The sequence below is a fragment of the Ceratosolen solmsi genome, unplaced genomic scaffold (genome assembly GCF_000503995.2).
Source record: "Ceratosolen solmsi marchali unplaced genomic scaffold, CerSol_1.0 scaffold45, whole genome shotgun sequence".
Classification (NCBI taxonomy): domain Eukaryota; kingdom Metazoa; phylum Arthropoda; class Insecta; order Hymenoptera; family Agaonidae; genus Ceratosolen; species Ceratosolen solmsi.
Window position 1 is genome coordinate 2,399,576 of NW_011948436.1, and position 27,694 is coordinate 2,427,269.

Genomic DNA, 27,694 nt, shown 5'->3' on the forward strand with positions numbered 1-27,694 from the left:
TATATATATATATATATATATTATTTAAGTTATTTGAAATATTGGATTGTACAAACATTTACTATGTACAAATAGTACGTCTTCATAGTTGAATTTTCTTCAACAGATTGACATTTAATATTAATTTAAAATTTATTTTATTTTTAATATCAAATAATTATATGTAAGCTTATAATAATTTACGTTTGCTTGTGGTGCTTAAATATTCATTTTAAATTAAAATTTTATGCAGCATAATTTATACATTATTCAATTTTAATTATTGTAAAATTATTAACTAAACTATATATGTAATATTCAGAAGAATATTAGAATAAAAATTGGAATATTAATTTCTTAATTTAAATAAAAGAACAATTATATAATTAATTTAAATTTTCTAATTTTATGTTATAAATATTTTAAATTATTATCATAAGAAGAATAATTTCGATCGTCGAATCAATAGTTCTTATCTATCCTATTATATAGGCTAAATATAATGTTGTTTTCGCCGAAGGTCTCAAATGTTAGAAATTTCATGAAACAGTAAGGATTATTTTTATCAATATGCAAATGTATCTAATTGTCTAGTGTATTAATTCATTAAAAAAAAAAAAAAAGAAGTACATATGACGTTATTGGATGGAAACTTTTGAAATTGTAAAATTTCCCTAAAATATATTTTATCTTATGTATCCAATAATATTATAATTTATTTTATTAGTTTTTAAATTTTCACACACACACACACACACACACACGCGCGCGCGCGCGCGCACTTATGTATATGTATGAATGTATACTATAATTTTGTGTCATAATAAGAAATTTACAAAAATATTATTGTTACTCATAAAATTACGTCACAGATGTTTATATCAATAGTTTTGGACAAATTAAAAATTTATAAGCATAGACATTAGAAACATTAACATTGGAATTTATTATAATTACGGTCTTATAATCTTCACAAGAGCTCGAGAAATATTTATTAATACTTTATAAGTAAGCATTGAAAATTATGAGCATTGTTAGATTTATTACTGGTCAAATAAAACATTATAATAAAATATATATTTTATAGTAAAATTGGTTGAATATTCATTTATAAAAAAAAAAACTCACGTAGGTCACTATCGCAGGCGGCATTGAAGAACTGCACAATATTCTTTCAGGAATGGGAATTCTTTTCCTTTGGACTTTTTTAATAACTAGTTCACATTGATTATTTGGTATGATTTTTAAAGCAACGGTTTCCATCAATATAGGAAGTATAAAAGTATTCGAACTACCCCAACCCGATGATATTACATTACTTCCAAATATTTCAAAAGATTTAAGATTTGAAATAGGCACTGGTTGGATATTATTAGGCACCTCTTCTGTTAACTAGAGATAATATTTTATTATTCACTTGAGATAAATAATGGATGAATATTCACTAAAGTACAAATTAACGAGGAATTTATTTAATATATACTCATATATTTCATTATGATATCCAAATTTTCTATTAATAGAATGAATAGTAAATTAGTAGAATATATGATATTAAATAATAAAATAATGTACTTCAGAGATGTATGAAAATTTTATCTTTTTTGTTCTATTATTGTCATATCTATCATTAATTTATATTAAATGAGTATATTACTTTGCTACGGTGAAAAAAAAATTCTTTAAAGCGTATTTAAAGTATATAGTTTATAAGCTTAAGATATGATCTCTTTAAAATCTTGATATTTTGCATTTTTAATATCATACTTAAATTTACAATAAAGTTATTTATCCGAACGAAATAAATCTATGATAGTTTTATTAAAATTGTCCAATAACATTCTAATAATATATATATATATATATATATATATATATATTTAAAAACTACAATATAATAATAAATATATATTGAATATATTAATTCTTATTATTATACATATCGGTATATTATATAAATTAATAATTTATTTACCTGTAAAACAGCAACATCATGTTTCTCAAATTCATCCTTTGAAGTCAATACTTTAAGCCATTGATTATACGACAACCAATGGAATATTCGATATCTTTTTCCCAATCTTACGTCAATCGATCCGACAATTACCCGAACATTAGTCAATTCTTTCTCTAATAAGCAATGTTCAGCAGTTATAACAACTTTATTTGAAATTAGTGTTCCCGTACAAAAATGATTTACTTCCAATACATTATTCTCATCCTCAATCACTTTTGATAAAGATACAACAAATGGAAATTCATTGTCCTTGACATTTCTTACATTAATTCCAAGTAGCGCATTAATAATATTACATTGATATCCTATGAAAATTAAAATTTATATTATTATTATTTATTATTATTAGTATTATTTTCATTATTATTAGAATTATTGTTATATTTATTTACCAAAGAATATGATGAACTGTCCAAAAAAGATTGTAATTCGTAAATTCATGCTGTAGATTTAAATATTAAAATAGATTTAATTAGCCAATTAAATCTTAATACAATAATTGGCAGTGATAAATCGGTTTTTTTTTGGAAAAAATGCTAGATAAAGTATGATTTTTTTTAAAATGCAAAATCAATATTTAATTTTACTAAGCCATTCTTTAAATAAATGTACTCATTCTGATAATGGGAATGTTGATTTTCCTAAATCTAAATAAATAATGATGACATAAATTTATACCCAAATGTAGAAAAATATATAACTAATAAATTTTTAAGTATTTTACTGATATGGATGTATATATCCTAATCTGTACGTATGTGTCTATATGAAACACATATTCAGTAAAATAAATTTTTATACATATGTATAAAAATTTATTTGAGAAACTAATTGTCAGTAACTTTGATTAACTTGCATTTATATATTATTTTACATAGTATTGTATATTACATATATTATATATTATTTTATATAGTATTTATTAAGGGACTGAAAAATATAATTACAGAAGAAATCTTCGATAAATTGTATTATAAATCATTTTATAATAAATACATATAAAATGATATATTATGAAAAAATATAAGCTTCAGTGCATAGAATATATGAAGATCTATGATGAATAATTCTTTTTCAATTTATATTTGAAATAAAATTTTATTTGCATGCAATAATTTACAAATAATTATTTGTTCTTAACTAATTAAAATTTTAAACCTTTGACTTCAATATTCGTATTATTTAGTGCTATTGAATAAAATTAATAAAAAAACAGATTTTAATATTATTCACAATATGAGTATAATAATATCGATACTTTTTCAATATTGTATAAAAGAGAAATATATTACCTTTACTTAATGTTTTAGATTCATTAATATTTCGTTACTGAAAAATAAATGGAATTAAATCTTCCATCGAAATATTTAATTATTGTTCTTACATGATTATATATTAGATTAAATTTTCTTATAATCTTTCACTAATAATGACAATAAAATGTTGATAATATCAGTATATTAATAACAAAATACTCAGATTTAGAAAAAATACTAATGATTGAGAGTAGCGTGAATAAAAGTGTGAATTAACAAAATTTTTTGTATAATGCATAAAATTTTACTATTTCCAATTCATTTATAGCTTGTAATATGCTCATCGACTTTTTTTTCTATGGGTTATATCATCATTGATAACACCTGTAATACATCGAAATGTTATTACGCACGTAATTTAAATATTCCACATAGAAACCGTTTCACAATTTTAGAATTTGTAATGTGTTTATATTAAATTTTCTAGATTACTTCTATCTGTACACACACACACACACACACACACATTGACATATGCATAAATTCTCAACATTATGTACGCATCATACACACACAGTTTTATATATAAGCATAGTATACAATATGAATACATATGATATAAATTCATAGAATTAAATGTGATTATGATTTTAAAATGATTGATAATCCGATTCATTAGGTAAATCGAAATGTCAATGAACAAATCTGTATAGATGCCATATAAACATATTACATATAAGGATATTATATAGCCCTTATCTATCATAAAGAGAAATAATTAATAAAATAACGTAATTATTAATTGTAAAGTCTTGACTTAAAAAATTAATCATTTGAAAAAAAATTATACAAATGTTTATTAAATAACTAAGTATATAATTTATCAGATAAATGTTTTTCACATAAGGTTATACGAATGCATAAATTCATGAAAATTTAATTAATTTATTGTGTAACCAAGTATAACAAAAAAATTACGAAATTTAAATTCTTGTTATCTAAATAAACAACTTTGCTAAAAAACATGAGTCAATAGAATAATGAAATGTACACACTATAATACAATAATACCTTACAACACTTAAATAATGCAATACTCTCAAGAATTATATTATTTAAACCCGTCTAGTTATTTTATAATTTTTTTTATTCACTAAAAATTGAGCTTAAAGATGTCTTGCAATTAATAAAAGAATAACAAAATAATATTTATACGAAACTAAAATGAAATTGAGTAAAAAATCAATAGCAAACTCAAAGTTTTTTTAATACTCATTGATTCTGCGAATTTTTATATAGAAATATAGTTAAAATTAATTATTAATTAATTGCCATTCACAGTATTAAATTTAAAATACAATATAAGATCGCAGAACTTCATTGTAAATTATGTGCATATTGGAAAATAGTTTTTCATGACTTACAGTTCAAAATATTTGCTTTTTCTTTTTATGCGGCAATGTCACGTTTATTGAGATGATGATTATTTTCACTCTTCCTCTTAGCTGGTTTTCAGAATTTTTCTTGTTCTTTCAATATCAAGAGTATTGATTTTTGAAATTTAATGTTATAGTTTAGAAGCACAGATGATTTGTCAGATAATAATATAACGATAACGTCAACATCATTATAAATTTCAGAAATAGATTGTTCTATTTCAAAATTAAAAAAAATAGATTTAAGTTCTATATGTCTATGTCTATATATATATCTATATGTCTATATATCCTATATATATATATATATATATATATAGGTGTTTAAATGAAAATTCAATAAATTCAAACTATTCTTGTACGAAGTCTTTCCTTACCTCTTGTTGCTCACTTTTGTTAATAAATTTACACATCATATGCTTATATAATAATACAAAATACTACTGATATAAAAATATTATTAATTTTATGCTCAATATTTCTTTTTGATCTTATTGAATATTAATAGAAATATGCGAAGCAACAATTAAATATAAATGATTTTAAACTATTATATTAAAAACAATAAAATCATTATAGAATTATTAATTAACTATCGCTTCGATAGTAAATTAATAAATTAGAAAAATACGCTTCCTATTTTTATATAAATATATAATAATAAATTAATTTGATTAAAAATAAATTAAATATAATAATAAGTAAATTAATAATAAATAAAATAATATATAAATAATATATAATTATTTTTTATTGTGTATAAATTATGAAATTGTAATAATTTAAAGTTTATTTAATCGAATAAATTTTTTGTAGAAATTTACACTGAAATGAACGTTTAATTTCTCCGGATGTACATAAATTTGAGGAAATGGACATGTACCAGAACTAACGGCCAAAATTTGATTTCTAAATAATAACGGACCACCACTGTCTCCCTGAAACATGACAATAAGTATGCATGAATAAACACACACATACACGCCCCGAGATATACGTACGCACATAATAATTATTTTATGTAAATTCAAAATACATATATAAGTTTTTATCATTTAATAAGAAAATAAACCTTTTTATGAACAATCTATAAAAATGAATTTTAACATAAAATTATAATACTTAAATAATTAAATGTTTAACTCGATTAGATTAGATTTTATTTTTCAAAATCTACGTAATTAAAAATATTGAATAATGTATGCATTTGTGTGTATGTATATATATTTATATATATATATATATATAATTGAACTATGGATAAGGAATAGTTGTTGCTTATATTTTGCATTCATACTATTATAGAACTTCTTTTAATAAATCTTGAAACACATTTGCTAATATTCAAATAGTTTTTTTTTTTTTTTTATTATATTTATTTAAATATAAATTCAGAATTAAACTGGTATTAGCAAAGTGTTCGCGGATGAATTTAAGATTGAATTTTTTATAAGACATTTTTGTAACATTATTATGCATTATAATAATATTTAATAACTCACATTCTCATCAATACAAGCAGATATAAACTATTATTTGTAGCTATTAATATTTTAAAAAATTTTAAAGCTAATGTAATGCTGAAGAATATTTTAAATTTTAATACGTACATCGTGTAGTATTGCGTAAGGAACATAACCAGTGCACACCATTCTCTTATCAAATATAATCTCGTCTCCTGAAAGATTCGTTGCTCTTCGACTACATTCTTCATTTGGTAAAATGAGCAAATTTGCTACATGGAGCATTGCAGGTGTTGTGTTATTAATTGTTTGACCCCATCCAACTGCTACGGCATTCAATCCAAATAAATTCGTATGTTGAATCGTAGAAATTACTGCTGGTTTAATTTCAGAAGATACTTTTTCGGATAACTGAAAACAATCATTTCTTGTATTAGCACTGGCACAGATTTATCATTTATCATTTTCTTTCTCATACTTTAACCGAATAATAAGCTCAATCCGATAATGAACGACTAATCCGAATGAATCAATCCGAACTTGAACGATCTCTAATTGTTGGACTACTCATTGCCCGATAATTATTTATTTATAATATATTTTCTATTTTTATAAAATCTTCTCGACCATCATTTACTACATGGAGACTCTTTCCGATAAGTAAATTTATTAGCTTATTATATCTATGACCTATATGAGCTAATAAACCTTCATACGTAGCATCAGTTAAAATTGAAATTGAAGCTAAAATTTAGATGCAAAAACCGTTCTATATTCAATGGTTATTACAATTGCAGATACGAGAGGACGATAAAATGGATTTCTCTTCCTTGTGAAAATAATTGTAAAATCGAAATTTCTTACGGCTACCAGTTTCGTTGCACCAAAAGTCGAATAAATAAAAAAGGAGCTTGAAAGTGAAAAATTCTGGGCTAATCAGAGACAATCGAATAACGCGAGTTGGTTCGATAAAGATATTTGATTGCAAGAGAAATAATTATATTTTGCTTCGTTTAGACGATAGTAAATCCAAATCTGACATAAGATTATTCTCGCTACATAAACAAGTTAATTTACTAGATTTTCGCACGTTAATTCTCTCTTTCTCTCTCTCTCTCTCTCTCTTCGATTCTCCTTCTTTTGGATAATCTCGCTCTTTCTATCAAGCTCTTGTCCTTCCCTCTCATCCTTTCTTTCTCTTTCAATACTTCTACACTCAGACTTGACTTGCTCTGTTAATTTGATAAGATTTTATACAACAGGCGTTGTTTCTCGTTTTCCTCTAATCCGATGGGAAATAGCCCGTTGGTCGAATGATAAGGATCAACCTGTCTTGTCGATTTCGGCCATGGCTTACACGATGTCCATTATTTTAAACTAATTTTCGTACCATCGATCGTCTCTACCAGATGACGTATCGACAAAATCCCACGCCTACGTTACATTAAATTGTCATATTTATTCTATATTATATTTAATAGTATATATTAAAATTAGAATTAATTATACAATTGGCCGGCTTTATTTCCCCGTTAGAAGTTACGTAAATGAATGGATTTGCCAAGCATTATAAAAGGAAATGTATAAAAGAATAATCAACCTTTATCATAGCAATGTCATTCATTGAAAAACGTCTATGAAAACGCTGCTTTTTGGCCCAATTGTTATACGTTATCCACGTTAAGGGTATGTATATTGCACCTTCGTATAGATTATGGGAGCCAATGATTATACGTGTAGAATTTATATTCTCGCCTGATAAGCAATGTGCGGCGCTCAGAACATGCTGTTTTGAAATCAGGGTTCCTGTGCAAAAGGTGTTACGCTCCAGTAAAGGACTTGCAGTATTGATACGAGTTAAGGCGGCAACAAATAAAAATTCTCGTTCAGTCGCCTGTCTAACATTTTGACCCACTAATGTTTTGCCAGTTACAAAATTTAATTGTCCATCTAAAACATAAACGCGTATGACATTATCATTATACTGACAGTTGGTTCAAAATTAATTCATTTCGTGCTTATAATAAGTTAAAAAATTTTAAATACTTTTTATTACTTACAAAATAATACGTATTGACAAAGAAACAAATTAACTTCAAAATGCATCCTAAAAGAATAATGTTACAATAAATAGTTATAAAAGTAAGTGGGAAAATGTTCGTCTCGTTAATTTCATTTTCATTTTGTAATAGATGATCTCTTTGTCAACGATTGAGAAAATTGTATTATACAATCTTAAGAAAAAATTCAATCGCATTTTGTCGCTTTAATTGTCATTTTATTTTATTATTATTGTACTATCTTTAAAATACAATAAAAATAATCATCAAATCCGTTGAATTATTAAATAATTAGTTATTAATCGTAAATGACTTACGATCCAAGGACTCTTACAGAAACAATTAAATGTTCTGTGAGTAGAAGTTTCTGAACCTTTAATAGTAATAAAATCGAGTATATTATTATGATTATCTTAATTTTTTCTTTTTTTTTTTTTGTATTTTATCATAGAAATATAAAATCAATTTATAATTACCGACATAATTAACAGTATAAAAAAATTTCATAACAATCGTGTAAATAGCCTAAATCTAAATAATCATTGACTCAGAGTAAATCGCTAGTGATAAGAACGTATTCATCGCAGCTATATAGAATCAAAATTTTGGTAACGATTTTGATTCTTCGATTGTGTAATTATGATTATTAATTACTTTAAATAAGCAACAGCGATCCAAAAAAATTATTGAACGATATTTTTTAAAAAAAAAACTTCAATGTTCAGTATATAGTATTTAACAAAAAACTTTCTACTTGAACGTATACTATTGCTATAACAAAATTTAAAGATTTTATTCGCCTACCGTTACCTCATTAGCTCAATATTTATAATATAATGTAGCTTTTAGAATTTTTCAAATATTATATAATTCCTAGGAAAGAAAAGATTTATAAAAAAAAAAAAAAAAATAACAATACTATTGTAATACTAATCATATGTGAGTTTTAAAAATCAATTTATATGTCAACACATATATTTAAATATTGCAAAAATTTTATTGAAAATAATATAAAGAACATTTAGAGTTATGAGAATTACAGTTGATGCAGTAATTATTTGTAATTTTTATTGGTATATTTTTTTGTAAGGAATTAAAAACTTAACCATGCAAAAGGATGGATAATGGAAATATTAACTTTCAATCGAAATACAATTAAAATATTAAAATATATTAAAATTAACACCAAGAACAAATAAAGAATAATAAAGAAAAATAAATGAGAAATTTCTGGAATTTCTTAAATTTGAAAATAATCCTATAAGACTAAATTGTAAAATTTTAATAATTTAAAAGGCCTGTCATGTTTTATCATGAACTTTCACATTTTACGATAAACTTGGAATTGCATACTTACAATTTACTAGAAATGAATAATTATAAAGCTAAACAAACTTTAAATATAATAATTTAGTAGCTTCTCGTTGTCACCAAATTCAGTATTAACACATATATGTATTATAATTTTGAATGGTAAAAGTCTTTTTTTAATAATTACTAAAAAATTAAATAAATAAATATAAAATAACATTTCTAGATAACATGGTTTAATAGATCAACAGCATTTATTACTAAAACATGACGGTCCTTGATTTCTTTATTTTTTAACCTTTAAAAAATATTTCTAAATTTTTATGTTTATATTTTTTTGAGAAATTTTTTATATTACAGTACGTTAATTTATAATTTAATCATTTTTAATAAATTTGTGTTCTAATTTATTAATTACGAACATCGTGTTTTTGAAAAAAATAAAAAAATTAGCAATTTATAAATATATATTTGTAAGTTGTATGGTTAACGCATTTTAATAATATAAAAGCTTAATATTTAATGACATTTATAAGCAATTTATATAATAAATTAAAATGTTTATTATGCTAAAAATATGAAACATGAACATTTAGAATGATATTCTATAACAGATTCATTTTAAAAGGAAATATCGAACATATTACGCGTTTACGGAAAGTGTTAGAGTAGCTGATAATATTTTAAGATTGATTTAAAGTGATAAAATCATTACCTGTATTTTATTGTTCTTATTCAAGCTTAATGCTATTTTAAAACGAAAAAACTTGTAATATTGTTTCTTAAGCTATTTATATAGTCAACGGTATCGCCGAATCTATTATATTTATACTATTTTTTCTTTGATAATGCAAAATTCTAATTTAAACTAGTTATAAAAAAAAGACCCTTAATATATCGAATATAAATGTAAAAAATTTTATTGTCGCTAAATGGCATTTAGCAAAGCATTGAAAATAATACTCTTACTACGTGTAATCAGAAAAATATGAATTTCATAGGCACCTAATTAATTATATGCATATATATGTAAATTCAAAAATTACATATTTGTATTGTAAGTTACTGCTACGTCATTTCAAATAACAATTAAACTTGAATTACAAAATGATATAAAACGTTACAATGCGAATATCAGTATATTCATAAACATCTATAATTGAATTCAATATCAGATGAATAATATAATAATTGTGTATTTGAAATTATCCGCTTCTTTTATTTAACATAAATTTTTATTTAATCAATTATTCTATATTATATTATAAATTATATATTAAATACTCTATATTAATTATATTACATTAATTCAAATAATACAATTTCAATATTTGCTAAAAATTATTTTATTTAAATTAAATTGGAAATATTAATACTTCTTTATAAATTAACATAAAACGATTAAATATAATGAACTAAAATTCTTATTAAGTAAATTCAAAAATATTACACATATATAGTAATACATAATTATAATGGCAACTACAATAAATATAAATTATAAATTACGGGTTATAAAAATTGTATAAAATGATTTCTAAATCAATTATCTTTTCTTGTAATTACTATACAGCAAAATCTCTAATAATATTACAAAAGCAAATATAATATTATAACAAATAGTAAAATTATAATTAATTACATATCAAAAGTACATATGAATATATAAAAGGAAAATAATTTCACAATTAAATTACTTTAAAAATTGGATGGGAATAAGTGAAAAATGATGAAAACAAAAAAATGTATCATTAAATGAAGTTAGGAGTAGAATTTATTGAAATATTAGAATCCTTAAAACGGATGTTTAAAGCAAATATCGGAAATCTTATGAATAAATATCATATTGTAATTTAAAATCATACCGAATCATTTATTTAGACATATAAAACATAATAATTTACAAATATGATAATTTTATACTATTTATTATATAAATAAAATATTTTATTAAAGTAAAACTGATAAGATGTATTTTGTGTTGAATTAACCTTCCATTATATTTTTTAATTCATTTATTATTTATTTTAGACTTAACATTTTTTAGAACCAATGATATCCAAGATTTATACTAGATTACTATTAATTATTTATTTTAGATTACAAAATAATATTTAAATTCATTATTATTAAGAACGTTATATTAAAACGATGTAACGTCTACCTGATTCAAATAATTCATAATTTATATGAAAATAAGTGATAAGTTAATATGTTACGTTTTTATAATAATAATTTTGTATTAACAGTTTTGGAATTATCTAAATACAAAAAATCTTTCATAAAGTAAGTATGAATTAAATTTCAACTATTAAAATCTTGTAAGTTTTCATTTTTAATAAATCCTCTTAGAAAATTATATTTAAAACAATTATTTTATATATTTTAAAAATTCTCTCAATTGATTACTAGAAATTTCTTAGTTTATTTTACGTTCATTCATGCAATTTTCAACCTAAAAACAATAATTTCGGTCGATTTACAAGTTAAATATATAATGATTCTTCAGATTTTATTAAATTTTATTTACATTGTGCAATTCTTTATGTAATATTCTTTCTTCTTTATTTTGTGTAATTAGTGATATTAATTTAAAGCTTTGAAAAAATTTCATAACAAAGTTATTTGGATATATTTTGAGAAAACTATTGTATTTTAAACGGCAAAATTGAAATGATTAAAATCAATTAAATTATAAAATGAGATAAATATGTGATATGAAATCTCAATATTATAATACAAATATATATTTATTATAATTAATACAATTCACTATCACCATAAAATTGAAAAAAAAAAATTAAATAGATTCCTTTTTTATGGTGATTTATAAAGATGTAAAATAATGTTTATATTGCATTAACGACTTATTAAATATTTAATATTATGAATTATTATTATTCTAATGAAGTCTATAGAATATTCTTCTTCTCTTCATTCTGTTCAGCTGCCTAATGGGCTCGGATAGCATTAGCAGTTAAATTTAAACCAAAATTTTCTGCCACTATGTCGAATTGGTAGTATTAAAAGAAGTTTCAAGTTGGATTAACTAGATTAATACTGAAAAATAGATATAAGAACTTATTATACAACATAATTTATAACTACTTTGTTAAAGTATTAGCAATGAATAATATTATTAATGATATGACTAATTCATATCAACATTATTTATATCATCAAATTCATCCGTGTAAAATGAAATTGATATGAACATTATATTTGATAGTTTTGCTCAACTGATTTATTAAATTTATTTTCAATATTATTCACAAATTCTATTGCTTACGTAAATAACTTACTTATTGGAATCCGATCGTCTTTATTCTAATAAGATTATTTTATACGCATATTTTTGTTTCCTTAAACTAAAATGATTAGATGCTCACTTTGGCGTAATTAGTTTCGTATATTGAACCGTGAATTGAGATTGAAAAAAGTTTTTCAATAAAGAATAATTTAGACAAGAACGAATATTGTATTAATATTTAAACATGGATACAGGATAGAAAAATGTAAGGCATTTGTGCGAGATGGTTTGGTTGTTAAATCAATACACTGGCGAACGTGGCTGCATTATAAAAATTAATTTAAATAAATAGTTCTGATCTTCAGCGCTAAGTTCCACGCTTCTTCGGGCATACCACTCATCGTTTATTGTCGTGAATAAGTACAAGATAGAAAGAGAGAAAGAATGAAAAAGGATAAATGATCATTGGATACACTCTAGAGAATACGAATACTTGCGATTTAATCATAAAATGAACGATACAGCAACTTTTCACGCTCGGAATATCTATCGATGTTACCATATTATCAACGCTATATACAACCAACACTATACAATCGTGGCAATAAGCAGCAGGAGAGCGTTAAGGTACCGAAGAGTAGAAACTCATTGCGAGCTCGATTGACCCGCAGATGTTGAAAAGTATTGTTTTTAAAACGTTACGTTAATATACTAACAAATTATGTTCTGGCGATAGCTAAGGATGGCAGTTGTTAGACATAGATTTGGGTGTGGTATTTTGATAATTGCCATGGAATTAGTGTTTGAAGTTGGACCCATCATTGACCATTGGGAACGCTAGGTTGATTGGGAATTACGCGTGCTTTCACCGGTACTTTCCAAACTTTGTGAAAAATAGCAACTTTTTAAACTTCATATAAAATGATTCGTTTTCCACGATCCAGCAAACTCCAATGTCATTTGTTTTATTTTGCTTGCTACGATGTTTTATATTTACCGTACTATGACTTATTTAACAATAAAGCGCATGTCCAATGGAAATACACATTAATGTTTTCAATCTTATTAAATATCTATAAGGCAAGCGAGTGTTCTATTCTAACTGCTTAAACTACAATTCTAAAAATTATTACAAGTCTGAGAAATATTTGGTATTGTAATAAAACTGAAGTACTAGAGAATAAGTCTTTTTACTTGTTGAACAGGTTTATTTTTAGGCAAAGGATTTACATGTAAAGTAGGTAGGTGCTTCAAATATTTTTCCAAACACACAATCACCATTCGATTCTGATTATACTTCCCGTGAAAATCTTTGAATTTATATATTACATTTACTATTCGATTTTACATACTAGCGAGAACAATGAAAGTTTTATTGCTTCAAAACTTTGGCGAGTCTATTTCCCATAATAAATAATAAATTTAATTACTCGAATAATAGCTATTATACCAATTTCAAATAGCTTTAATTTAATTTATTATATACTCAATAATTTTTTGTGTCTTCTCGAGCTATGTTATGCGCTTGATTAAGTTGTAGAAAAAAAAAAATGATTTATAATATATGTAAAAAATAACTAAAATGTACATTCAATGTTCAGTCAACGCAATTATATAGAATTTTCATTAAAAATATTTTTACCATGTGAATGTTTACATTGTGTTAATATAATATAATTTGATGCATTCAAGTATAAAATAATATAAAATTAAAGTTTCAGAATATGCGAGTGAGACTTATAATATGATATAAAAAAAAAAAAATTAAAATCTTTAATCTATTTCAAATAACCAATTAATAGTACATTTAACAATAAAAGCAGGATGATAAAATACAAATTAAATTACATTAAAAAATAGAATACCGTTGTTGTTGACGTTGGTTCTATTAAATGCCGTTAAAAAATTGTTATAAAAAATATTTAGCATATATTTGCCTAACTAATGCAAAACTTAACCGACTCAATCACATTAAATTCAAATATTACGATTGCAATAAGATATAAAAGTTATGTACTACACAGACACGGATAAAAATACTTTATGTAAAGTATTTGTCGGGTTTAAATAATTTTAATTTATGTCATTACTATGTTATCATATACCAATTTAAAGATAAAAATAATATTTAAAACTATAGATTTATTTTATAACAAATACTACTAATTGTAATAAAATTTTAATACTAAAGCAACAAAAGTAGTAATCACTTTTATATTGATAATTTATAATGATGTAATTACGTCGTTTATTATGTACTGATCTCAAGTTTCTTTGATTTTTTGATACATCGTATAATAATTTATAATTGTCGAATACATCAGAGCTGCAACAAGTTTAGCAATAATTTTAAAAAGAAAATGTCAAAATATTCAATTATCCGTATAGTGCAATAATTAACTCTTATCATAAAAAGATCGATGGAGGTGCAGCGAGACACAGAACAATTGCATGTTCCCGCTTTCTGCATACCGATGTGGACAAATTATTTATAAACGAATTTGAAGATAAAATTTTGCTATTTGACACTAATGGCTATTTTTATTATTGTTAGGAAATTTTCATGAAATTCTAACTCTGTTAATATAACAATAATATTTTTATTTTAATCCGCACATTGATAAATGTAGAATAACGTAAGGCAAAATATAAGATAACCGCGAATATATAATGACTTAATAAGTTCTAAATCACTTTTAATTAAATATTAATTATTACGCGTATTCATCACATGTAAAATAAATATCCTATAATGATTAATATTAAAATGAATATTTATTTTTTTTGGATGTGTAGGTTGAGTTGGTAATGGAGCCGTTCCGATATTAACACCAATAATCATATCATTGTATAACAAAGGACCACCACTGTCACCCTGAAAAATAAGATAATTATTTGAAAAAATATTCTATTATGTTTGCTCTTTTTTTTTTTTTTTTTTTTTTTTTTTTTTTTTTTTTTTTTTTTTTTTTTTTTCCAGAAACTGATGAATTTAAAATTAACTATTTATATATTGGTGCATTTGGCGATATGTTGTATATTATTATATAATGAATATTCTCATAAATATAATAAATTCAGTTTTAAAATTACAAATCGCAATTTCATATTAAGAATTTATTGATTTGTCTGTAAAAATAGACAACTTATTACGCATTTGACTATAATCCATTACTTGTCAGTTGTTAAAATTTTGTAAAAGATGTCTTATTAAAAGTAGAAATTTCAAAATTTTTTATGAATAACAAACATTTTTATATCCAGAAGTATTATTAATCATTTTACGCATTAAATAGTGGATTTGCGAGTGATTTAAATTACCGGACTCGGATATTTCCTGCTAATTTATAATTTTTAATACCCGCTAATCGTATTTCTACAATTAAAAGAAATAATTATACTTGACAAAATATCTTTATATTTTACACTCAACTGTATGGCGTATATATTTTAAATTTGTAAAGTAGAAACTTCGTTCTTTTAATAATCCTTATATGTACCTATGATATATAAAATAATGATGATATAAAATTGTTAGAGAATACTTACAAACTGCAATAATGCAAACGGTTCAGAAGCACTGCAAATAATTTCTGGATCCACAAAAAGTTCGTGCCCTAATACATCGAGTACTCGATCATTCACCTCATTATCTGTCAAAATTTTTAGAGTCACTTTCTCCATGACATTATTAAGTGAACCAGTGTTTGATAAACCCCAACCCGCAGTCGTCACGTTTAATCCAAATAAATTTGATTTCGATAGAGTCAAAAGGCCAACTGGTTTGATATTAGCAGGAATTTTTTCAGATAACTGAAAATTATCCAGATCCAAATGATTAGTAGCTGAAAAGTCTCTCTAAGCAAAAAATACTTTACAATTTCTAACTTAATGCTAAAAAATGATTAACGTTTCAAGGATTTATTTATTTATGTATTGCGTTAAAAAATCAAGATACAAAAAATAAAATTTTTATAAATAACTTGATATGAATGAACTTAAATCAATTTATTATAATTTTAAATCAATCAAAATGTTATTTTTATCTTTTATATATTATATATTATATATTATAATTATTATAATTACTTTTTAATGTATTATATACATTTTATTCATTGTACAGAACAACGTAGTTAAAAACAAAATTAAACTAATAATTGAAATGAAATGGTGAATAAAGAATTTTCAAATATGTAATTACTCTCATCACAGCAATATCATCGATTAAATTTTTATGAGAAAAATTGTTCTTCTCAGCCCACTCATTATACATTTTCCACCACAACGGATAGAACTTTAAACCAGCATCTAAATGAATAGATCCAACCATTACTCGAATACTCCATATATGTTGATTTATTAAACAATGTCCAATTGTTATAACATCTCGTTTTGCTATTAGTGTTCCAGTGCATATATGAACAATTGATTCAGTGGGGACAGTAGAAATTTTTACGATAGACACGATATAAGGATATTCATTGTTCCGTACTTGTTTAACATTTTCTCCTATCATGGCTTTCGCATTTGCAATATCAAATTCATTGTCTGACAAATATTAATTATTAATAAAAATACCAATTGGAAATGTGAAAAATTTAAGAGTAAACGAAGTTAAATAATGCAAATAACAATACTTACAAAATATATATTGTATGATAATTATCCAAATATTTATCCACATCCTCCAATGACAGACACTGAGTCTTATGAATTTCGATAATATATAAGCCTCTCAGTTTAATAAAATTTTTGCACATTTCTAAAGAGAAACGTTTAATATTTACATAAATATCCAATACAATTTCCCCTCAATGAGTAATTAAATCTCATAATTATAACGTACTTAAATCTTTATAGATTAATCTATATAAAAATTATAATCTTAACATAAACAAAAATTATTAATTTTGAGAATATTAATAAGAAGCACAATATACTTTACAGATAATTAATATTGTGTGCATATGATTTTTACGCGTGTGTGCGTACATATACGTGCATATACGTATGAACATATTTATATTTATATTTATGCATACAGATGTGTACAGATATTTGTAGAAATACAATGATTGTTGAGAAATTTTTTTATAGTAATTAGCACTGAATTTATAATTTTTTATAATTTAATATAATAAATGTAAACTTAATTATAGCGTAAGTTTTGCATAAAAACATACTAATCATAGTTTTATGTACATTAATCTTTTAAAAGATTTTTAAAATTAAATTGAGCTCGTCTACTTGTCTTTACATTATTACTAAATTAAAATGTCTTAAACAATATAAATACTATATATGTCATAAAAATGAAAATCATTTATAAAGTTTAATAATTTTACCCTTTTACTATAATATAATTCTTCATGTTAAATTAAACCTGATTTTTGCACGTAAATCAAAATGCTAACGTACGAAATAGTTTACACAATTTATTGGATTCCATGTTAACGATCTTTTATTTATGAAATTTAATTCTAATATAAAATGAAAAATGTATTTATCAAGGTATTTTAAATAAAAATTATTCTATGTCTTATCTTAATATAATTTATTATATTATGTTAATTTTATGAATCTTTGTATACACATCTGGAATCATTTCTTTTCTAATAAAATTATTATTATCTTAATAAATGAAACATAATTGTAATTTTTATTTTATGGATTTATGTAATATAATATATATATATATATATATTACAATTGACAAAGTTTTTTAAAAATAAGGATAAAATGGAGGAATACGATTATTTGATACATATAATATTTTTATTTTTAATGACAATGTGTTAATATAGATTATTCATGTATTATGAATAATAAAAATATTATTCACGATACATTATTTTTTTATGTAGAATTCAAATTAAAATCCATTAAAATTATTGTAAAGATATAAAATTGATTGAATTATCATGCATGTTGCAAATGATATTTACAATTTTACAGAGCAAATTATAGAATTGTTAAAAGCTAAGTACGTAAATTGATAATGCGAGACTAAACTTGACCGATTAAACTGAAGTAAATACATAATATTATTTATTGGTAAACTTATTGGATTTCAAGTTATTGTGAAAAATATATATTAATAATGTCTATTATATAATCTTATTAACAAAAATTTGATACTAATTATTTATCTGCGGTTATATTTTTAACAATACCATTTATTACTTAATAATATACCAATGACGTAATTCAAAAAAAAAAAAAAAATCAAGTCGATAAACCTTGAAATTTAAAAAATAAATAAAAGCGTTTAAGTAAATAAATCAATCTTGTAAATTGTAAAAAGGAAAGTATATGATCCGATCGAATTTGCATTAAGGAATTACAAAAGTAGTTACATTTTTTTTTATTATCTAAACAATTTACACGTACCTCATTTTTGCTTTTATTTGATAGTGACAAGGTTTTTTAATCAACTTTTCTGAAGAAATCCTGTTTCACACGCAATCAGTAAATCATGCGCTGCAGTACTGAGTTTTCGTTTCGCAAGTAGTTGGTGATTTCCCTTTTGTAATGTACCATATAGTAATAAAATTTTCTTGGACCTACATTTTAATAAAAAGATATTCCTGCAGTCACTTAAATTTGTAACAATACGATTGTATTCAATATGTTTGTACACATTATTGTAGTAATCATTATATTATACTAGCAATTAATAACAATTTCTGATAATAAATTATTTGTATTTTAATAGTATAAATATATGTAAATACAGAGATCAACGACGTTATATTTTTAATATATATCATCCAACAAGTAATAAGGATTGTTTTAAGCTCTATAAATTCATGGAAATGTCTTTAAAATTAATTTTCTAATTATAATATTTCATAATCTTAAAAACCGCAATAATAAATATAAAAATATTTTCATTAAAATAAACGATATTTTGACAAGTAGTGAAAATACGTACGTCGATGAGTAGAAAATATAAGTAGAAATTATGCTCAAATGTTTTTTGCATCTTTTCGACTGCTTGATCAATGATTATGCACACAAATTAGCTTAATGAACTTTTATAATTTCAGTACTGTATACATTATTATTTATTTCTTACATTTTACTATAACTAATTTTTAGTCCAAAGATATACTGTCATAGTTATATTAAAATTATAGTAAACTAGATCTTCAAAGCACCATTTATATACTTTTTCATTTAATAATGGAAATTAAAAATATTTAAATATACAAATATATTCATATATATTCAATTCAAATAATATATGCGAATATATTAAATATTATGTTACGTTGAGGTCCAATTGTGACACATATAAAACGTATATCTAATATCTTTTATTACTTTATTTTCTAATTCTATATATGTGTGTGAGCGCGCGCGCGCGTGTATATACGTACACATAGAACAGATAAGACCATGTAAAGCAACGAATAATTATTTGTAGATATATATGATCGCTTTATAATATTTTATAACATACCTATATATACATGAATATAAATATAACCATTTCAAATAATCGTACTATTGCTGTGAAACTAAATTATCAGTTGAAAGAAAGGCGCAAAATGACTGAGTTATGTAGCATTAAGTATTTTATTGATTTGAAATATTTTTAGATATATTACTTCGAGTAAATTTATCAATACAGTTGTGTAAACAATAAAGCACAGATAGCATGAACAGTGCAATAAAAAAAAGTATATATATATATATAAACACTTTAGTACGACAATACGTATAATACAGTCTATAATCAAGTATGTAAGCAAATAGTAAAAAAAATGGTCATTACATTTTTTATACAATTTGAATATGAAAAACAAATCTTATAAAAATTTTAAATTCTAACTATAAGATAATTCATAGCCTTATGAAAAGACGAAACTAATTTGATTAGAAATTGATAGAGATAGCTAAATATGAATTATCTATATGTTATTTATTAAATACATATTCTTAAAAATGAAAAATAATATATAGTCTTGTTCCAAAACAATACAAATTACCTCAAATAAAATTATGTTTAATAATAATTATTATGAATGTTATAAACATTGTATAAAAAAAAAAAATATCAAAACTAATTAGTAGGTTAAAAAGCTTGTTCTATTTTTTCTGGAAAAATAAATCATTGTTTGTACCTGCACTCTATAACATTGAAATAAGTATAAAAATTAATATTTATTGAAAAAATAATTAGAATTTTCATATATATATATATATATATATATATATGAATATTATATATTATATAATATCAATATATATATATATATATACATTAGTAAAAGAATCATGATTCACATCGTTGCAATTTCAATATCCATCAAGTGGATTTAAAATATTGATAAACATTAATAATTCATTTTTGAGTCTAATAAAAAGCAATACGAAGCTCCCTTAAGATACATTATATTTTATAAATATTAAAAATTAAAGACAACATTAAATTAAAATATCCCATAAATAGAATCAAATGATAATTGATTGGTTATTTTCATTTCAACCAATCAACATTGTACCAGACAGTTGGTTCATAAGAGACATCAGGAAATCCGACAATGAAAAGAATTTTAAAAAAGTAGTTACCCGGGATCAAATAAAAGTTAAAAAATTAATATTATAAGAAATATTTTGCGCTTACATCGGGCCACTTTACCTCCACCGAAAATACATCCTCCTGCAATATTATCTACTGCTTAAGAGTATCAAGAATAATAAGCTCTTTAACGTGTTTGCACACCCAAAACAATTGTATTTCTGTTTAATGATAATGTCATCGGGAATAATTTACTGTAACATATGATAAGTTATGAGGAGATGCCGCCCCTATGAATTCTTACAATCTGCTTATAAAAAGAGTGAGAACTTTGTCTTTTTTTAACCCGCTAGTCCACTTCGCAGTCATATCTTATTTTAGGGCGTCTACCATTGTCTGCCCACAATTTTTTAACCCTCCGTTTCCAATCCGTGGGTACTTTATGTGGCGTGTTATCACACATCAGCGTTCGTCAAAATAAAGTGCGAGTAAGGCAAACGAATCGATAACAATGCACGCTTAACTGTAATTAAGCAGCGATTATGCTAAAGGGCGCTTCATCAAATACTTAAATATTGACTAATCAGCTGTTTAATTGTAATTAAAACAAATACTTTGTAATTTAACCCCACATAGTGACTAAAATAATTTAAGTCGTGTAACTCGACGCTCAGGCTAAAAGTAATAAATGGCCAATTGCAGAATTACAATTATCGTCTCATAAGAGTTGATCTTGTAAGATTATAGGACGCGAAGAGTATTGTAGCGATGACATACATCTTAGCAGTGTTGGTAAGAAATAAATTTTAAAGGCTACATTCACAATTTGTTAACGTACTAACAAACACGTGCTAGATTCTGGCTGTCAATGATTACGAGACCGACGAAGTATTTAGACACGTGCGAAATCACAAACCATAACAGTGCGAACGAGAAGATAAAAAAAAGTCTAACTGTAAGGTAACTTGGTTACACGTAAAATCACAACGTGAATGCATAAATATTAAAACAAGACATAAAAAGTGCTTGTAGGTTGAATAGAGGAAAAGTCGATGCAACCAATTTGATTCAACTCATGAAAAATTATGGATTGTCGTAAATAACGATGTACTCATTTTGCCCATGTTTGTATGGTTAAACTTTACGTACACTCATAACCCACGTACATACATACAAATGTGAATAAGAAATTTTTGCAAAGCTGCTTGAAAGAGACTGTCGCTGGGCTGTGATAAAAATATCCTACGCCTTGTGCTCAGTGACTTGAAAACAATGAAAGCACTGCACTATGCACACACAATGTCCCGAATCATACGCGATACAGGATAAAAATTCTACTTCCGAGGATACTTTTCATAAGCACAGATTTCATGCTCTTATCGAAGATGTACAATTTTTTTACCAAAGGCCGACTGCCGCTATTCCTCCCTTCTTCTCACCGACTGCCCCTATTCCCCCCTTCTTCCCCCCCCCCCCCCCCCACTCACTCTCACTCTCACTCACTCTCTCTCTCTCTCTCTCTCTCTCTCTCTCTCTCTCTCTCTCTCTCTGTTACGATAAACATAAACGTATTCTAAGTAACGAATACCCTACGTAAATATTTATTGTAGAGCTTGGAATAGTAGCTTGAGCAGCATGATTTGTACGTATTTACGTTATGATGAGCACTCACTAATCATACCATTATCAATAGCTAGTCGACTCTACCATAAATATTGCAGCTAAAAACTACGATAATTATTGAGATTGACTCACCGAACCTGTAGCGAAGAATCAAAACTGAATTATCGAAACTACCATTACCGCATGAGATTGAAATATCACGATCGCAGTGTTGGGACATGAAATTTTCCACGACTTTCTCAGCCTATCCTAGCAGTACTTACTCCCTAAATATATCTTTCCCTTATTATGTCGATAAACATTAAATACATTAAAGAGTTTAATCACGACGTTAAATCTATCATTACATAAGATGGCCAAGATGATCTGCTACTAAGTCATCGATGAATGATAAATCTTAAATCGTTTACAACTTTACCAAAGATACAAGATCCAGATGCCCAACAATGACACCGCACCTTACAACAAGACGCCTTCCAAAATTACGGCGCTGCCGAATGATCCAAGTCCTGAAGCACGCGAATCTCCGTCTCTAATGAAAGCCACAATTGCATTCCGGTAAGAGTCGCCAATCTAGCAGGGTTGGCGCCTTAAACGAAGCATTTGGAAGAGTTCGATGCCAGCATAAAAGCACCAAACACACGGTATAAGCGCTCTTTCGTGACTCAGAGGACAGGACGTTTCGTTTTATCAGTGTTTCGTCGCTTCCGCGCACCACCACTCCTTTCTGCCCTCCCACTCTCGTCGTTTATTCGGCTATATAATCGGGGATATACCGCGCCTCAGATATGCGACTGCGACGGTCGTTAGACGTACGCATGTTAATTGTACGTGGCCGGCAATTGAATACAAACAAATATGCAAGAGGATTAGCTTCGGCGTTATCATCGTCCCTTTATTCAATGGCCGTAACGACGCGTTCTGTCTCCATGGAGATCCAAAGTCACGGGCGTGTCGAGCACGTGTGCATTGATAACGTTGACGCGTACTCGCCTTCGAGTTATCGCGTATCGAATAAGCAATGGTGTCAGTTCGTGGTCTCGGTTAATGTATAGACGGGGGAGGATGAGAGTGCATCAAATTTATGACGTAAATTGCCAAAGAGTCGATGGCTGCGGCAACAAGTAAAACAAATAAAACAAATGACAAGCGTCGTTGTAATGATCTTCAAAAGGCTATAAAATGCAACTTTAAGTCGACCGAAAAATATTAGAGTTCGATTTTATGGCGTTGAAATTAATTGTGCATTATACTGGTTCCATGTTCATTTGATGCACACGTGTAAAACATAAATTAATAAATATTATAGTCAATATCGAATATGTAAAAGGTTGAGGTAATAAAATTAATTACACTCCATAATAAATTGTAAATTACTGACTGTAAATACTGATTGAAGAGGAGGATTCTTTCGAAAGCTTCAAGATTTAAACTAATCATCGTTTCTAGATTCTTTATATTAATACAAAAATCTTTCGTTGATTCATTGATATTTATAAAAGCAATTGAAACTGTGTTTCAATAACACGTTATAGGATCACCATAATCAGGCTTTCAAAATAAAATAAACGCCAATTAACATTTCGTGTGTATTTCAAAGGGTATCACATATAAATCCGACGAAGCGTTGAATTTTAACTATATGAATTCGTTACATTATGATAATATTGCGTAGCGAATAAAACATTCAAAACGAATACTTAGCAAATTGATAAAATCATAATTAATATTAAGCTGAGGGAACTACTTGAAAATGATGAAGTTTAATGATTACGAACTAATAATCTTTCTTCCTTATGATTATGATTATTACGAATAGGGGAATAAGAATATTTTTCACGAATATGGAAATGTAGACAAATTTAAGCTTGCATTTATATTTTCAAGTAAAATTCGATTAAACAAAATAAACAATGAGAAATTATTAATGACAGGATTTCGTGAATTGGTAATTCTGCAATTCTACAATTATCTTTATCGTTTCAAATTTCAACAAGTTGTACACACATAAACAAATTCAAGATACAACAAATTATGGTTATCACTAAAAAATCATAAAATACACTATTGATATCCATTTTTATCATATTTAAGATCCATTATAACAATATATTCTTATAAAATAATTAGAAATTCATAACAAATGAAACAAAATTAACGATAAAAAAAAAAGAAAAAAAAAAAAAAAAAAAAAAAAAAAAAAATGGTATTGAAATGTCATAAAGCTATTTATCGAATAGTAATCATACAAGTATAAACAATAAATAATGCAAATATCAGAGTTGATACATTGATAGATTGAAAAAATAATAAACATTGGAAGAATCAAAAGTTGATAAAGTAAGGAGGTTCTGTTTATAAAATGCAACATTGGCTCTTTTCTCAGACTCCTATGAGTGGCGAATAAACGAATATTTGCCTGCAACATATTTGCGCTATTCTACAATAATTTCAATAGTCACGAATACATACTACTATTGTCTTTTGAATTAAAAGTTTTTTTTATATAAACAGTTGTTTCTTATAAACAATTTGTTCTTACTATCTTAGAAATATATTTCTGAAAATTTAATAAAAACATAATAAAAATAAAACAAATTCAATTTAATATTCTTTATTTTAACTTTTTTTTTTTTTTTTTTTTTTTTTTTTTTTTTTTATCTTTTTATCTACATAAGCTATCAATATAAACAATATGCTTTTTACCATAAAAATATTAAATAACAAATAAAAAATTACATTAAATAACTATCTGATCTTATTTCGCTTAATAACATAAAAAGTAATTTTATCTAATTAATAGAAAATCGCAAAATATTAGACGTAAATTATATTTAGTCATTTATATTTAAAATGTAACATTATTAATTAGCTGTCGAAAATTAAAAATTCGATTAATGAAAACTAACAAAAAAAAAAAAAAAAAAAAGTCATTAATAAAAAATGCATTAACCCAATAAGGTCAAGTCAAGTGGAAGGGTTATAGAAAGGTGTATTATGTGCAAACTTCTGTAACATATAATTTATTAACAATTACATTTATAATATGGATGGTTCGCTTCTTATAGAAGAGTTTGTGCCCAAGGAGATTCTCGCTCATGCTTATCATGCACGAAGTCTACTACGCACCACATAGTCTAGTAATTCTCCGTGTAGATCCTTCCTCTATTTCAAGGCTCGCGCCAAGAGCACGACTCACTTGTTTATAGACATTTTCTGATCTTTGTTCTATTGTTTTCATGTTCGTTTTTTTGTTTTGTTTTTGTTTGTTCATTTTCATGTTTAGTTCAGGCTCGTTCCGCGTTAAGCACAGTTCGCGACATCAGTTTCGTGCCATATTCTTCTAACCTGTATTTCAAGCCTCGTGCTTACTCATACGACACATAACCTTACAGCTCGTGCTTGCAAGGCGAGAAAAAATCTCCCTCGTGATCTAACCGAGTCAGCAAACTCACAATCAATACGATTCGGGCCTGGTTGCACCACAGTACCCACCAACGCACTTGTCACGCAGCTCTGGACCTAAACAAATTTGAAGTCCAAATCCAAGAATGAATAGAAGACGCCCGCCAGTTGAAATACGTGTCCGCAACGGCACTAACGCGAAATTCTACGCAACAGACAAACAAGAGCCCATGACCGAACAATCTGTGGCTGCAATTGTGAAGCAAGGAATAGCCAACAATGACCTTTCAGTGGAAGCCGTAAAGTATTTATTACCTTATCACTCGTTTGAAAAACTTGACAGCTACATTGAATGAATACTGGGTGTCCTATAAAGTCACTATAGGGATAAAGGGCGAAACTATCTCTCCTTTAGACTTAATAGGAGTGCAAATTTTAGATGGAACCGTTGAACAAGTTCTTCAGAGCAAAGTTCAGTCAATTAAACATGACATCTTATGTAAAGGAATTCAAGGATTGATTACTCAGGAAGGTGAATTCAATGGATTTCCTAATTGTGGGAATTCCCTCCGCAATCCCTATATCAGTTATGGGTGCTGGACGAGTCTTACATGAAAATTGTAGCTGCTGTAGATATGTTTTTATACAAATTTCAAAATCGTGAGAATACTTTGCTGAACATAGAGCATATTAGCAGAATTCTTAATTTTGAATCATACCATGTTTTATTAAGCTGGTGTTTTTTTTAAACCGATTATGAATGAAATAGATAGAATGATGCATCCCTCCGAAGAAATGCATATTCCAGATTCTTATTTCATTTATCAAATTGACATGAAATTGGTAGAAAAAAAATCTATTATTCCATTTCCAAGAACCCATTGACGAATTTCCTTATACATGGTACATATAACTCTACTCGGGGTAGAAAGAAGCAAAAATGCATGTTTGCGCTCAGAAGAATATGTAGATATGCTTTTGCCAAATGTAATAACTATGGCATATGCGTTTAACAAAACTCGTACAGGCACTGAGCTTTTTATACGTACGGTGTCTGAAGAGGACTACTCAGACTATCTGAAATTAGAACCAACTACCCCGAACGGTCCGGCGTGGTACAAATATTATGGAAACCCTAAATTTCATGTGTACACCACCGATGAAAGCTTTCTTGGCTGCATGCTAAAAGAAACATTGGGGTGACTAGGAAAGGCACAATGGGAGACTATGTTAAGAGACTGTTAGACTTTGTATAAATTGTATAAAACCCTGTCCCAGTCTTAGGCTTGATCCAAGGGCAAGAAAGAAAAGAAAACAAGTCTAAGAAAGTTTTATTAAAATACATCTTAAAATTATATTCTATG

At 25.7% G+C, this 27,694-nt stretch overlaps 3 protein-coding genes across 3 annotated transcripts; all 3 read right to left on the reverse strand.

Annotated features, from left to right (window-relative positions):
• Window positions 1-82: 82 nt before the first annotated feature.
• Window positions 83-2,437, reverse strand: LOC105365161 (trypsin theta-like). The gene is made up of 4 exons (XM_011503255.1): window positions 2,389-2,437; window positions 1,955-2,208; window positions 1,108-1,371; window positions 83-97 (listed from the first exon to the last, which is right to left on the reverse strand). Exons 1-4 carry the CDS (start codon window positions 2,435-2,437, stop codon window positions 83-85), a joined length of 582 nt encoding a protein of 193 aa, XP_011501557.1.
• A 3,024-nt stretch (window positions 2,438-5,461) lies between these two features.
• On the reverse strand, window positions 5,462-7,855 carry LOC105365084 (kallikrein-7-like). The gene is made up of 3 exons (XM_011503170.1): window positions 7,752-7,855; window positions 6,299-6,562; window positions 5,462-5,626 (listed from the first exon to the last, which is right to left on the reverse strand). The coding sequence occupies exons 1-3, from the start codon at window positions 7,773-7,775 to the stop codon at window positions 5,471-5,473; spliced, it is 444 nt and encodes a 147-aa protein (XP_011501472.1). The 5' UTR covers window positions 7,776-7,855; the 3' UTR covers window positions 5,462-5,470.
• Window positions 7,856-15,413: 7,558 nt separating this feature from the next.
• LOC105365085 (trypsin iota-like) lies at window positions 15,414-17,316 on the reverse strand. Its single transcript, XM_011503171.1, has 3 exons — window positions 16,977-17,316; window positions 16,322-16,585; window positions 15,414-15,647 (listed from the first exon to the last, which is right to left on the reverse strand). Exons 1-3 carry the CDS (start codon window positions 17,289-17,291, stop codon window positions 15,480-15,482), a joined length of 747 nt encoding a protein of 248 aa, XP_011501473.1. The 5' UTR covers window positions 17,292-17,316; the 3' UTR covers window positions 15,414-15,479.
• Window positions 17,317-27,694: the final 10,378 nt, after the last annotated feature.